Raw genomic sequence first — 13,473 nt, 5'->3', positions numbered from 1 at the left:
GTATGTTAATCAAATTTCCCTTTGGGGATTAATAAAGTATTTTGAATTGAATTGAATTGAATTGAATTGAATTGAAAAAGTTTTTTTATTTTGTTTTGTCCAGTGTATATTTCTGCAAAAAAGCAATAAATCAAGACTGTCTCATAATGTTTTTGAGAAAGACTTACACCTTACATAAACCGTTTTTTTTTGTATTTACAACTTCATCCGACAAATGAGAAACATAATTATAGAACTAGACAGGCCTCAGCAAACAACTTCACCTTGCCTTTACCGAGAACCAACGCATTCAAAAGGTCTGTTATGTACAGGGCTGTAGCTCACTGGAACAGTCTCCCCCCACACTTGATTTCAACCACCACAGGAATGGCTACTCTGTAATTTACATTAATTTGCATTGTATTATTCAATGTTCATATTATTATTATTTGTATTATTTAATGTTCATATGCACTGAGAAATTCATGTTTATATTTTCAGGTTAATTGATCCATGTAATTCTTTGTATAAATGCTGTATTGTTGATTAATTGTTTGATTTAATGTGGACCCCAGGAAGAATAGTCTTCATATTTTTGAGGACTAATGGGGATCCAATAAATAATAAACAATAATAAACTGTCTGATTTTGATCTATCTATCTATCTATCTATCTATCTATCTATCTATCTATCTATCTATCTATCTATCTATCTATCTATCTATCTATCTATCTATCTATCTATCTATCTATCTATCTATCTATCTATCTATCTATCTATCTATCTATCTATGAAAGAAAGAAAGAAAAATAGAGAAAGAAACGACAGAAATGGGTTAACATTTTCTCACATACTGTCACCAATAAAGATTGATTGATTTGTTACCAATAAAGATTGATTGATTTGTTACCGGCTCTTCGCCGGAAGTCAGATTACGTCGTGACGTTCTGTTGTGACGTCTTTAAAGATGGCGGCGCCCTGTGTAGTGTAGGGTGTTATGAAAAACTTGTTTTGAGTGTCATTTAACTCATTCTGACGTTTATGTTTAAGTTATAAGACTGGGTTCGCGACTAGTAACATGTCACAGCATGCTCGACTGAAAGCAGCGCGTAGTTTTAGGTATGATTTAAGTGCATGTGAGTTTTAAAGGCTTTTAACGACTCTTATTCAGGTCAAATGTTTCCAGCGGCGTGTTCGCGGCTGGCCCGTGTAGCCGCGTCCCTGCGGCCGCAGCGGGGGCTCAGTCTGTTCTCGCAGACCGGGTCGTCCAACTGGAGCAAGGTGGTGTCGGACGCGGAGAAGATCGTGGGTTACCCCACGTCCTTCATGAGCCTGCGGTGTCTGCTCAGCGACGAGCTCAGCAACGTGGCCATGCACATCAGGAAGCTGGTGGGGACGCAGCACCCGCTGCTCAGCACGGCCAGGTAACCCTAACCTGCTGCAGGTCTGAGCAGGAATAAAACTACTGGTCTGACCCTTCAGACAACTGTACTGAAACCAGGGACAAAGGGGTTCCTCTTGATTCAATTCAGTTTATTTGTATAGCGTCAAATCATAACAAAGGTCATATCAGGACGGTTCACAACACGAAAAACAGAGATAAAAGTGATCAGATATAACCAGGAGCGGATCTATGGGTGGGCCAGGATGTCCACAGGCCCACCCAGATTGACAGCTTGCCCACCCATACCCCTTTTACACCAAGCTGGTTCCAGGGCTGGTGCTAGTGCTGGTGCTAGAGCCGGTTCGCGGTTGGTTCTAAGTAAGAACCGTTTGCTTTTACACAAGCTGGTGCTGGCCAGCAGCTGGCCAGAGAGCCACGTCATTACGTTACTGTATACGTCTGTGTACGTCACCATTTCCAGTATTACCACTTGTACTTCAATGCATTCCACTATTTATAAAAATCCAGATCTGAATATTAAGCATATCAACATAGTCGAATGGGCAAACTCTGGTTTAAAACACTTTAAAACAGTTCAAGGATTTATTTAATTCGAACATGCAATTAAAATCATTCATTGACTTAAAATCAGAATACAACATCTCTGACAAACACTTTTTTAAATATTTACAAATATGGAGCATTGTTCAATCACCTATCAAAACAAATAAAATCCGACTTGGATTATCTGAAATAGAGGACATATTTATAACCTCATACACAATTAAACGAAAAATCATTGAGTTTTATGTTTTATTTATAAGATATCTCTTCAAAATGTCCAAGATGTAAAAGAATCGATGGAACATTTGTACATGTGTTTTGGGAATGTGATCTTTTAATACGTTTCTGGAAATCAATTCATTCCTTCACACAATCAGTATTAGAAATTAAATTTGAGTTAAGCTACAATTTGTATTAATTAAATGACACACTGGATCTTCAGTTAGACCGTAAAAAAAGCCATAAAAAGATATATAAATAAAAAAAGAAAGAAATCACCTAATATTGTTATTTACATGTGTGCTTTTCTTTTCTGGTCTGAATGAAATATGCAAAAGTAAGCACGTAGCCCCCGACGTAACGTGGTTCTTTCCTCTAGACCAGCAAAGAGTTGGTTCTTGTCTAGCACCAGTTTTGAGAGCCAGGAGCCGGTGCTTAGGCTGTGTAAAACCAAAGAACTGGTGCTAAGTCTGGCTCTAGCCCAGAACCAGCCCTGGAACCAGCTTGGTGTAAAAGGGGTACCAGTAAGATTCATGGAAAAAAGTAACTGCAGGTAAAACAGTGTTGTTTATTATTTATAATTTCTGGCCCACCGTGGCATGTTATAATTGCGTTTATGTGGGGAAGCACAAAACTTTAACATGTTCAATTTGTCTGACATTTCAATATCTGTTCTATACTACCCAACCCCACTTGCAAATCACCAACTTTATGAATGAACCTCATAAGCGAGTACTGGTTGTGACAGTCAGGTGAGCTGCGCTGTCCAATGTGCTGAATTTGTGTCTGGAGCGAGGTGTGACGATTTATTTATGCCAATAAGTGAACAGAGAAAAACATGTCTCTCATTGTTTAATATAAGAAAAACAATAAAGCTTCAGCAAAGACATAAACTCAATCTCTTTCGTTCTCTCCCTCTTTTTTCCTTATCGCGTCTTAACAGTTAATTTGAACAGAACAGAGGTCTAATTGTGGAGTATACATTAGGACTGCTGTATTTTCATACCTGTAGATATTTATCTGACAGGAATCTGACTTAAGTACAAGGTGTACTATAATTTACCGTGGTCCGAGTCCGACAGATTTTTTTTACACAATATAATTTGTACGCACATTTCAACTTAAAAGAAATCCAATCCCATCCAAATTTTGGAGGCCCACCCATTAGGTACATTATGGCTCTGCCACTATCATATAACACATCATAAAATAATGTATTAAAAACATAAGCATCAGAAAAAGATCAGCATCAGTGATAAAAGTGATCAGATATCACATCATTTTATTTATTTGTAATTTATTTCTTTATTTCAAAACAGGGACAGTGCGCAATAAGACATTCATCTTTTGCAAGAGAATATGCATTGTGCCAGGTTGTAGCAACTTGCTATTTTCCACCTGTAGTCCCTGGGCAGGTTGATGGAATACTACATAAAAATTAGTATAGAAAAAGAAAAAATAAGTAAAAGAGCAGACCAAAGCAAAAAGACCATAGATAAAAATAAATAAATAAAACATGGAAGCGGATTCAACAGAGCATGGGATCTGTCAGATGTTGCCACCTAAGATTAAAGCTAGGCTGCCCCCCCGACACACACACACACAACACACTTCATAAATGTACACACTCTTGTCTTGACAGTAACCAATGCTTGGCAAGATGTGAGAAGGTGTGGGGACTTGTACCTGAAATAATTTCGGTTGGCAGAGTATTCCATTGAGTCGTTGCAATACAGGAGAATAATGACTTCCCAAATGCAGTTTTGCGTTGGGGTATACGACACTCACCCCTTGTAACAGATCTTGTTGTTCGTGTTGACTTTTCAGAGCAGAGAGTAACACATTTTCTCAAGGGGGGAGCTGCAGCATTATGGATAATTTAAAAAACATATAAAAACATAAGCATCAGAAAAAGATCAGCATCAGTGATAAAAGTGATCAGATATCACACATCATAAAATAAAACACAAACATCAGAAAACATCAGCATCGGAGAAACAGAAGAACAGCAAAACATCCCCAAAACACAGTAACATCAGGCTAGCTGAATCTACGCATAGGATTTTTCGTAGAGGAAGGTTTTAAGCTGACTCTTAAAGGCAGAGAGTGTGTCCGCCTTTTGGACCAAGACTGGACGATTATTCCAGAGGTTAGTGGCCCTGAAATCTGAAGGCTCTGCCTCCAATTCCGCTTTTGGAGACTGTAGGAATCACAAGTCTTGCATCCTGTGAACGCAGTGATGTAGCAGGATAGTAGGGAACTATGAGAATCACTGTGACCAATGACTGGTGGTGCTTTTTAGTGATGTGTGGATCAATACTGAAATATCAATGCTTCCGATACCAGATCTGTAGGCTCTAAAATCGATTTCTCAAATGAAAATATCGATACTTTTGATACTTTTTTGATCATTTGTGGTATATCATTAACAGGAACACAGTGGAAAGTAACTAAACTATTCAGATTTTGTCTAAATGACACACTGATGGTAGGAACTACTTTTTTCATTTTATAGTAGTTCTTTTTTTATTTCTTATTTATTTTAATGTTTTTATTATATTACTTAGGATCTTTTTCACTGATGGAAACACCTTTTTATTACACACTGGTTTTTCTGTGTTAATAGCTCGGCTATATTGTGAATGAGGCCGCTACCTCAGTACTTATAAATAGCTAAATAAGTGACTCACGTGTCCTTTATCCATAAGCTATCTAAAATACACCAATTTTTTTTTAGACTTACCAGGGACATTAGGTGTATTTGCACAATATATCGGTATCGCCGATACCAGCCCGAATTTTACTCGATATGGGATCATAAAGGAAATGGGTGGTATTGAACATCAATAGTGCTTTTATTGCAGGTGTCGCATCAGCAGGAAGGAGTACAGGCAGGGACTGATCCAAAACAGGCGTTAGGACACTCTAATGTATATAAGAAACGCATAATTAAGAGGAAAGGGCCATACAAATAAAAAGACATCAGATCACTATGCAGCTTATCTCAAAAACAAAGACTGCAGTAGCTCAAATCAGACTTGGATCTAATTTTGGGTACAACCTGAAGACTTACACTTGATCATCTGAGCAGACATACAGGATTATAGACGGCGAGTAAGTCAGCGATGTCCTGACGTCCCAAACTGTTAGGTTGTTGATGTTTTAGGAGGATTTTGAGGGTGGGTCTGTACTATACTGGGAGCCCGTAAAGTGATTTCTGTACCCGAGGCTAATCTATGAGCCGGTTTCTGAGAGCTGGTCTCAGATATGTTTTCCCTGTTTGATTTGTATCATTTAAACTAGGTAAAATAGAAGAAAAGTGAAGAATTAAAAGGTCCTGTCTCCACCTTCCACCACCAAAGCAGTCATTGTAACCCTACAAATGTTTGAGCAGAAAGCCAAGTTTCAACTAATTACCACACAGTTGTGTCTCAGATGGCTCTGTGCTGCTAAGATAACTACTCGCAAGCTAAAATAGACCCAATAAAACATGTCAGTGAATGACTTTTGTTCCTTTTATAAACAGAACCTCTGGCCTTAGTTGTAAGAACCAGGAGTTTCTGCAGTTTGAATGCTCCAATGACACCATTATTGGTCCACTTCAGAGTACAGCCTACTTTGAAAGGTTTGCAGCTCATTTTCTACATTATTTGTTTAAAAGGAAATCAAGTCTGAATTGCTTAGTTAAGGAGCTATTGATCCTGGAGGTGTGAATCTGTGAAAATGTGTTTTCCACATTTCTTCTTAGTTAGAAAGACAGAGAAGGAGAATGCGATTGTTTTTAAAATGTTGTTGTTCATTAATAAAAACCTCATTAATCGATACTTGCAGATAAATAGCTATCAAAAAAATATTACCATATTATTACAATCATATTATGATATTAGCTTCATTATAATATCAATAACTTATTTTCAACATGAATAAAAGTCATCAAGCCATTAAACAATTTGGTAAAAATATTTTCAGAAGTCCTCTGAAATAATTCAGTGTAGTATTTGGTATAAAATGTTTTTAATATTTAATGTCCAGGAGTGAAGTTAAGTTGTCTGAGTGACAAAACAAGTGTGACTGTTGGATATTTTAAGCACGGTTTGATGAGTTTATGACTGCAGTAGAGTTTCTCTACATGTGATATCATGTTTCATGGTTATCATTATTTTTAGTTTCATATCAGCGATCACATTTGAGTCACAGATGAGATGTAACTGGAGATTCAGCCAATAACTCACTTTGAAAGTCTAATCTGTACTTTGTTTGATCTTTGTTGTGTTCATTTTTTACCTTGTAAGCAGTTACACACCACTCCACCTGGAGATGCGTTCATAGATCTGCTTTCACCTCCGTCTCTGTCAGGATAAACAACCATGTCGGAAGATCAATAGTTGCGCTGGTTTTTCTAACTCAAGTGCACGTTATATCTAACAGAATGCTACATTCTTTGATGATTTTTAACTTAGATTTTGTTTCGTTTTGTATGTATCACTGTCCAAGTGTGTATTCATGTTGCTGGGTGGCTTATAAATGTAGACTGAAGATTTACCAACTTTCTCTTTTGACCAACGGCTGAAAATAGCACAAACTAGTAGAAAGAGGTTCAGCTCCAAAATTATTGAATAGAAGACTTTATTGATCTCCCAGAGGAGAAATTCAGTCATGCAGCAGCCAAAACACACACATGCTCAACGGTTTATACAAAAAATTTTAAATAGAAATAACCAATAAATAGTTAAATAATAAAAAAGAGCAATATAAAAAGTAGAAAAAGAGTATGTACAAGAGAAAAAAAAATAGTAAACACCAAAAAAACAGATAATATTTACAAATATTTTCAAAAATACGCAAGGTATTTAGCGGTTATTGCACTTACAAAGAGACAGGTTTTTGCACACGGGTGGCTACAGTTGCTTATTATAGATTATTGTAATATCACCTGATAGGTTTTTTCCCTGCTGCATATAACCATTATCATTTCAGAAACATGTTTTTCACCTGTGTAACAACAGCTGGATGAAACCAACAAAAATGTTAGATTTTAATCTTTCACAAATGATTTTCCAGCATCTGATCTGGGCCTCTCTGATATCTCTTCTCCCCTTCTCTGTCGTTACTGGCACTGCAGCATCAGCAGAGTTGTTTTCAGTTTAGGGAAACAACATAAGGAGGTGAATACAGACATAACACCAGAAAGCAGAACCTTCAGTTGCAGCTCAATCGTGTTTTGTTCACTTTTTCTTTCATTCATTTGGTTGGGACACATAGCTGCCCTCTTATGTATGTGTTTGATTTCTCTGAGCAGTTTATCGTATGTCAGATTTACTACATTGCTAAGCGCTCTGCGCTGCTGCTGTTGTTCCATGTTGAAAGTGATACACAGGTCTGATTAAGTAAGATTAGGGATGCAAAACATTGCAGAAAGGCTCGGGGGAATCGTTTAGACATGACAGCGGTACATGCAGCTGCTTCCAGATAAATAAATAAAAACATCTGTGTTGTAAGCATCACTGGAAATGGGGCGCAGTCCTGCAATGGTGGTGCTGAGCTGCAGGTGCCTTCTTGGAGTCATTGATGAAGCAATTGGAAAATAGCATTCTTTATTAGGGCCCGAGCACTTACAGTGCGAAGGCCCTATTGTATCTGTAGGAATTCTTCATTCTTTCTGACGAAAGGAGGGCCTTTTTGCCCCCCTAAACGTGCCCCAAAAGTCACTAAATTTTGCACGCAAGCCAGGCCTGGCGAAAAATGTTATATTTAATGTTTTTTTAACGTGCACCCAGGTGTGTTATACATCAAAATGTGCGTCTCCATCCTGCAACAACGCACATTACTTTTCTCTTTCAAAAGCGTTACCGTGGCGACGCCAAAAAGCGGACCCCCCCTTTCATCTGATTGTTCCATATTTGATAGTTCCCCAAACGTCACCAAATTTTGCACGCAAGCCAGGCCTGGTGATAAATTTGATATTTCATGGTTTGCATGAATAGGCCGTGCGTGACCTATTGGCTCAACAGCGCCCCCTAGAAAACTTTTCTCTGCCATAACATTTGAACGGGTTGTGATAAAGACATGTGGGTGGTGTCATCGGACTCGGTATTGAGTCCTTGACCTTCATTGGCCTTAATTAGCCCCGCCCCTTCTTCTGATTGGTTGTCCCTATTTTCTGCTATAACTTTTGGATGGTTTGACATAGAAAGTCGTGGGTGGTGTCATTTCTGATATGCTTATGGTGGCCATGAGTGCGAGGGCCCGTTCATCGCTGCTTGCAGCTTTAATTGATCTTACGATTGTTGACAGCTCTCAGCCAATCAGAAATGTCCAGGGCCAAAAATAAAAAGGTCTAAAAGCTCTAAAAACGTTTACATCTTGTTTCTGGTCATTTTTAGGTTAAATATTTGTCATGTGTCGGGTCAGAGAAGGAACCTTTCAAAAATGATGGCAGCTTGTCCGTCAACTGCTGCAGAGAAGATATTCTGAATATCCCATCATTTGAGCTCCTGCCACTTGACGGAGAAATGGCCCTCGCTGGAAACGTGTCAAGTCGAGCCTCGACTGTCTCTGCAGGGAGCTCCCCATCGACAAAGTAAATAAAACTTTTCATTTGTGGACTTTTAGAGGAGGTTTTTGGCAAAGTAATTAAAACTCCTTTTTTCTTTTTTTTCCAATAGTCTGTATGAGCTGAGAACGGATATGGTCAAGCATGATCCCATATCAAAAGAGCTGCTTACCTTTTCTAAAGTGTTATTTAAAAAAAAAAAGACTTCACAAACTTAAAGCAGCAAGAAAAGAGAAGTGGAAGACAGTCCGTGAACTTAAACCCACCGTTTGGACGGGTATGATGGAAACAGGAGCCCAAGGGTGTAATAACCTATACGCCTAAATCTGATATGACAATCCATTTGGGTGTTGTAGCAGCAGGGGTTGGGGGCGGCCGGGGGAGCAGACCTCTTGACAGTCTGACTCCTCACTGTCAGCTCGGGTTGGCTGGTTCGTATTTCCCACTGTGTCTCGGCTTTAGACGCGCGGGAGATAAAAATATCCACAATGGCAGACAGGCAGACCCTCGTGGAGTTGGGTTTCGGTTTTTCCTTTCCTTTCATTCTCAAAAACTGCTGCTCCGCTAACTTTTCCCCAAAGTGTGGAGTTACAGTGCAGGGGACTGCGGCCCGAGACGAGAAACTTTACTTTACTCTAAGGACAGTCCTTGAGACTCGTGCTTGGACTGGAATTCCCTTGCGTTAGTCTCAAATCTAGTTTTACAAGCGGTCTTGAGTTCAGCGCTGTGCATCGTCTCCTAACGAATGAACATAATGACCTTAAATGATACAAAATGATCCCAAAAGCCCTGGCTGCAGTGCTGACGCTGAGGGCAGAGCTTCAACAGACATGAGACTGACCCAGACAGTCTTATGTGACCAGACATAGTCACTTTTTTATTTTTTGTATTTACATTTTTCCATGTTGAGTAATTTATTTAATTTCTCACTATTTTACTGTGCATACAGTTTATTTAGACCTTTTTAAGTCAGTGTTGTTCAACCCCGGGGCTCGTGGGCCGCTATCCGGCAGGTTTGAGACGTTTCCCTGCTCCAGCACACCATGACACAAATGACTGTCATTAACAGACTTGTGCAGACCCCGATGACGAGCCGCTAACGATCATTAATGAGAGTCGGGTGTTTTGATGCAGGGAAACATCTGAAACACGCTGGATGGGGACCACGAGGACCGGGGTGGGACACCCCTGTTTTCAGTCCATCGTGAGTAGGATAGTTCTTGTTCTGTCTCAAAGTTCAGAGTTGAAATATCCATCCATCCATCTTCTTCCGCTTATCAGTTCCCGGTTCGCGGGGGCAGCAGCCTCAGCAGAGATGCCCAGACTTCCTTCACCCCAGACACTTCCTCCAGCTCTTCTGAGGGGAGTCCGATACGTTCCCAGGCCAGCCGAGAGACATAGTCTCTCCAGCGTGTCCTGGGTCTTCCCCGGGGTCTCCTCCCGGTGGGACATGCCTGGAACACCTCCCTAGGGAGGAGGGACATGCCCAGAACACCTCCCTAGGGAGGAGGGACATGCCCGGAACACCTCCCTAGGGAGGCGTCCACGAGGATCCGGTACAGATGCCCAAGCCACCTCAGCTGACTCCTCTCAATGTGGAGGAGTAGCGGCTCGACTCCGAGCTCCTCCCGGGTGACCGAACTCCTCACCCTATCTCTAAGGGAGCGTCCAGCCACCCTGCGGAGGAAACTCATCTCAGCCGCTTGTATCCGCGATCTTGTCCTTTCGGTCACTACCCAGAGTTCATGACCATAGGTGAGGGTGGGAGAGTAGATCGACCGGTAAATCGAGAGCTTCGCCTTTCGACTCAGCTCCCTCTTCACCACGACGGTCCAGTACATCGACCGCATAACTGCGGACGCTGCACCGATCCATCTGTCAATCTCACGCTCCATCGTTCCCTCACTCGTGAACAAGACCCCGAGATACTTGAACTCCTCCACCTGAGGCAGGACTTCTCCACCCACCCGGAGAAGGCACGCCAACCTTTCCCGGTGGAGAACCATGGCCTCGGTCTTGGAGGTGCTGATTCTCATCCCTGCCGCGTCGCACTCTGCCTCAAACTGCCCCAGCACATGCTGAAGGTCCCGGTCTGATGAAGCCAACAGAACAACTTCATCTGCAAAAAGCAGAGACGAAATCCTGAGGTTCCCAAACCGGATCCCCTCCGGCCCCTGGCTACGCCTAGAAATCCTGTCCATAAAAATTATGAACAGGACCGGTGACAAAGGGCAGCCCTGCCGGAGTCCAACAGTTGAAATATTACTCTCTTTTTTTTTTCTCGAGACTCACCTATTCAGAATGATTAGGAAGAGCATAGATTGGACAAAGTTTTATCAATCTAAAGTATTTAAACCAGGATCTTTGAGAGGAAATGTGAGAATCAAATCCTGGAAATGATTTTAATCAATATATGTATCTGCTCTGTACAGTTGAGGCAGATGTGCTGCATGAAATCTCTTCAGAGGAGGAGACTCATTCATTCATTCATTCATTCATTCATTCATTCATTGTGAGCAAATGCCAGTCAGCAGATCGGTATCATATCATGTGATGTGGTGTATTCACACGCGTGGGCTCCGTCTCTGGTGCAGCAGCGTGAGCTCCTGACTGGAGCAGAAACACGGTGACCTGTTCACAACCCTCTAAAATGACAGCAGCCCATTTCTCTCTCCGCTCGCCCTCTCCTTCACTGCAGTCCTACAATCCCTCTTCTTCAACATCATCTTTGTGCCCCCACCCTTTTTGCAGGAAGGTGGTTGTGATTGATTGATGCACACTGATGTGCATAGCGACATAAATATTAATCATTTGTCATCTTCAGGCCACTGGCTCACCTGGACTCTCCAAAAGGGAAGGGAAGCTTCACGGCTTTAGCTGGTGGCTTTTGTTCGGCAGGCCGTGCCGCCGCCGCCACAGTTTGCCATATTAACAACTATTTCCCTGTTGGGTATAAATTAAGAGAGACTGTTAATATATCTCTGTGAGAGGAAATGAAAGACAGAGCTGATTTATAAAGGTCATTTATTTAACGTGACTGTTTTTTGTTGTTTTTTTCTCAGGAATGCATACCAGTGGTATGTTTTCTTTGTCATCTCCTCTCATTTCTTTGTCCTGTTTCTCCTTATTCTCCATCTCTCACATCCATCCATGAGATGGCTCCTCCACCAAGTCCCCCCCCTCGCCCCCGCCAGTGCCATGCAGGGATGGGTCTGCGCGGGTGGAGGCGTAGGTGGGGGATCAGTGTTGGGGGATCAGTGTTGGGGGTTTTTGAGGCCTGAGTGTGGGCATCGAGCAGAGGGGGGGCGTGACTGCTTGTCTGCCTCGCAGCTCCTAACGAGTGTGTGATTCATAGCACGAGGGGCTCCCATGAGGACGGGATTAGAGGTGTTCTGCCTAACTGCTCCCCAGAGAGCAAAAAGATATTTAATCAACCCACCATCTAGGCAGCCACTGCTGGGCTGTGTGTGTGTGTGCGTGTATGTTTCGGTATGTATATGTGTATATATATCTTTATATATATATATATATATAGATGTGTGTGTGCCGAAAGATTATTGCAAAGGTGGGTGGGAATACCCCTCCCTCAAACCCTAAAGGAAAAATACGGTCCTGCAGCAAAACCGATCATTTATGTTACATTTACTTTCCTCAAACTGAACTGAGTTCAGTGAGTTCAGCTTTTTTAAACGTTTCTGTTAATTGCACAGCTGGATGAAGCTGATTTTAATGTGAATTAACCTGACAGCCATTTACGAAAGATCAAGAAACACTAAGACCCCATGCAAGAGTAAACTAATACTATTCATCTCCTCTGCAGCTTGTTTGAGCTGTTTTGTACTTTGAACATGTCAAGATTCAGAGAAGGAAAAAAAAAGGAAGAAAGTTCAAACTCATTAGACTCATTGAAAAAACAGAAAAACACACAAATGCCTCATAATCCCCAATCATCAACAGTGGCGCTAATGGCAGTCTGTCTACACAGAAATACCTCCACATCTTTGAAACATTGAATGTGGTCTTCACCTTTCTAGCTGTTCTCCATCCAAAAAGTGTTTGTGTTAAATGTAACTAGGTAACTGCTCCTCAACATTATAAATGAAAAGGTTTGACACTTTGGAGGCCAGGCTTCACTTTCATATAGACCATGAAAGTGTTGTTGTGTCAGTGGGTCTTCACGCGTGTTTAGAGCGAAGAACCACACGCTGGTTCACAGTTTGGTTTCTATCAACTTTTTTCGGTTATGTGCTTTTGGAAAAGTTTGCATAAAATGCAAAGTTAAGGTGGAAATAAACTTCCTTAGTTTAGAAACATAAACAATGCTGAAATGTTCTGCGTGAGAAGAGATGGAAATGCCAAAGGATAATCAATTCTTTCATATCAAATATGCCGGTCACATGATTGATCACATGACTGATCGGCACGTTCTGCTTGAACATGTTTGCTGAAGTTCTTTCCCTTTCTTTGACGGTCCTTGTCTGTGTCATTCCTGCACAGCCTGCTTTATTCACTTCATTATCAACACTGCTCACCTTTTTAGACATGAAATCTGAGGCTTTTAAATTCTCTGCAGGTTTCAAAGACTGATATTTTTTCACCTAGGATTTATACCAGATTATAAACTTTTAAGAAGTTCATGTATAAGAATTATTTTTCATTTATTGTATAACAGCCTTTTCTCAAATGTGTGGACTAAATATATTTCCATTCTGTGTTTGATCCATTATGAACTGTGTTGAACAGACTTTCCAGGGAACCAGGGTTAAAATGATC

The 13,473-nt window shown here is 41.0% G+C and overlaps 1 protein-coding gene across 1 annotated transcript in view; it reads left to right on the top strand.

Annotated features, from left to right (window-relative positions):
• The first annotated feature begins 942 nt into the window (after positions 1-942).
• Positions 943-13,473, top strand: part of pdss2 (prenyl (decaprenyl) diphosphate synthase, subunit 2) — a 57,576-nt gene continuing 45,045 nt past the window's right edge. The window contains exon 1 of the mRNA XM_061743761.1: positions 943-1,404. Coding sequence (XP_061599745.1) covers positions 1,157-1,404 — 248 coding nt within the window. The 5' untranslated portion in view covers positions 943-1,156. The remainder of the gene's footprint in view (positions 1,405-13,473) is intronic.

The sequence above is a fragment of the Cololabis saira genome, chromosome 16 (assembly GCF_033807715.1).
Source record: "Cololabis saira isolate AMF1-May2022 chromosome 16, fColSai1.1, whole genome shotgun sequence".
Classification (NCBI taxonomy): domain Eukaryota; kingdom Metazoa; phylum Chordata; class Actinopteri; order Beloniformes; family Belonidae; genus Cololabis; species Cololabis saira.
This window is presented reverse-complemented; position numbering and strand designations above follow the sequence as displayed.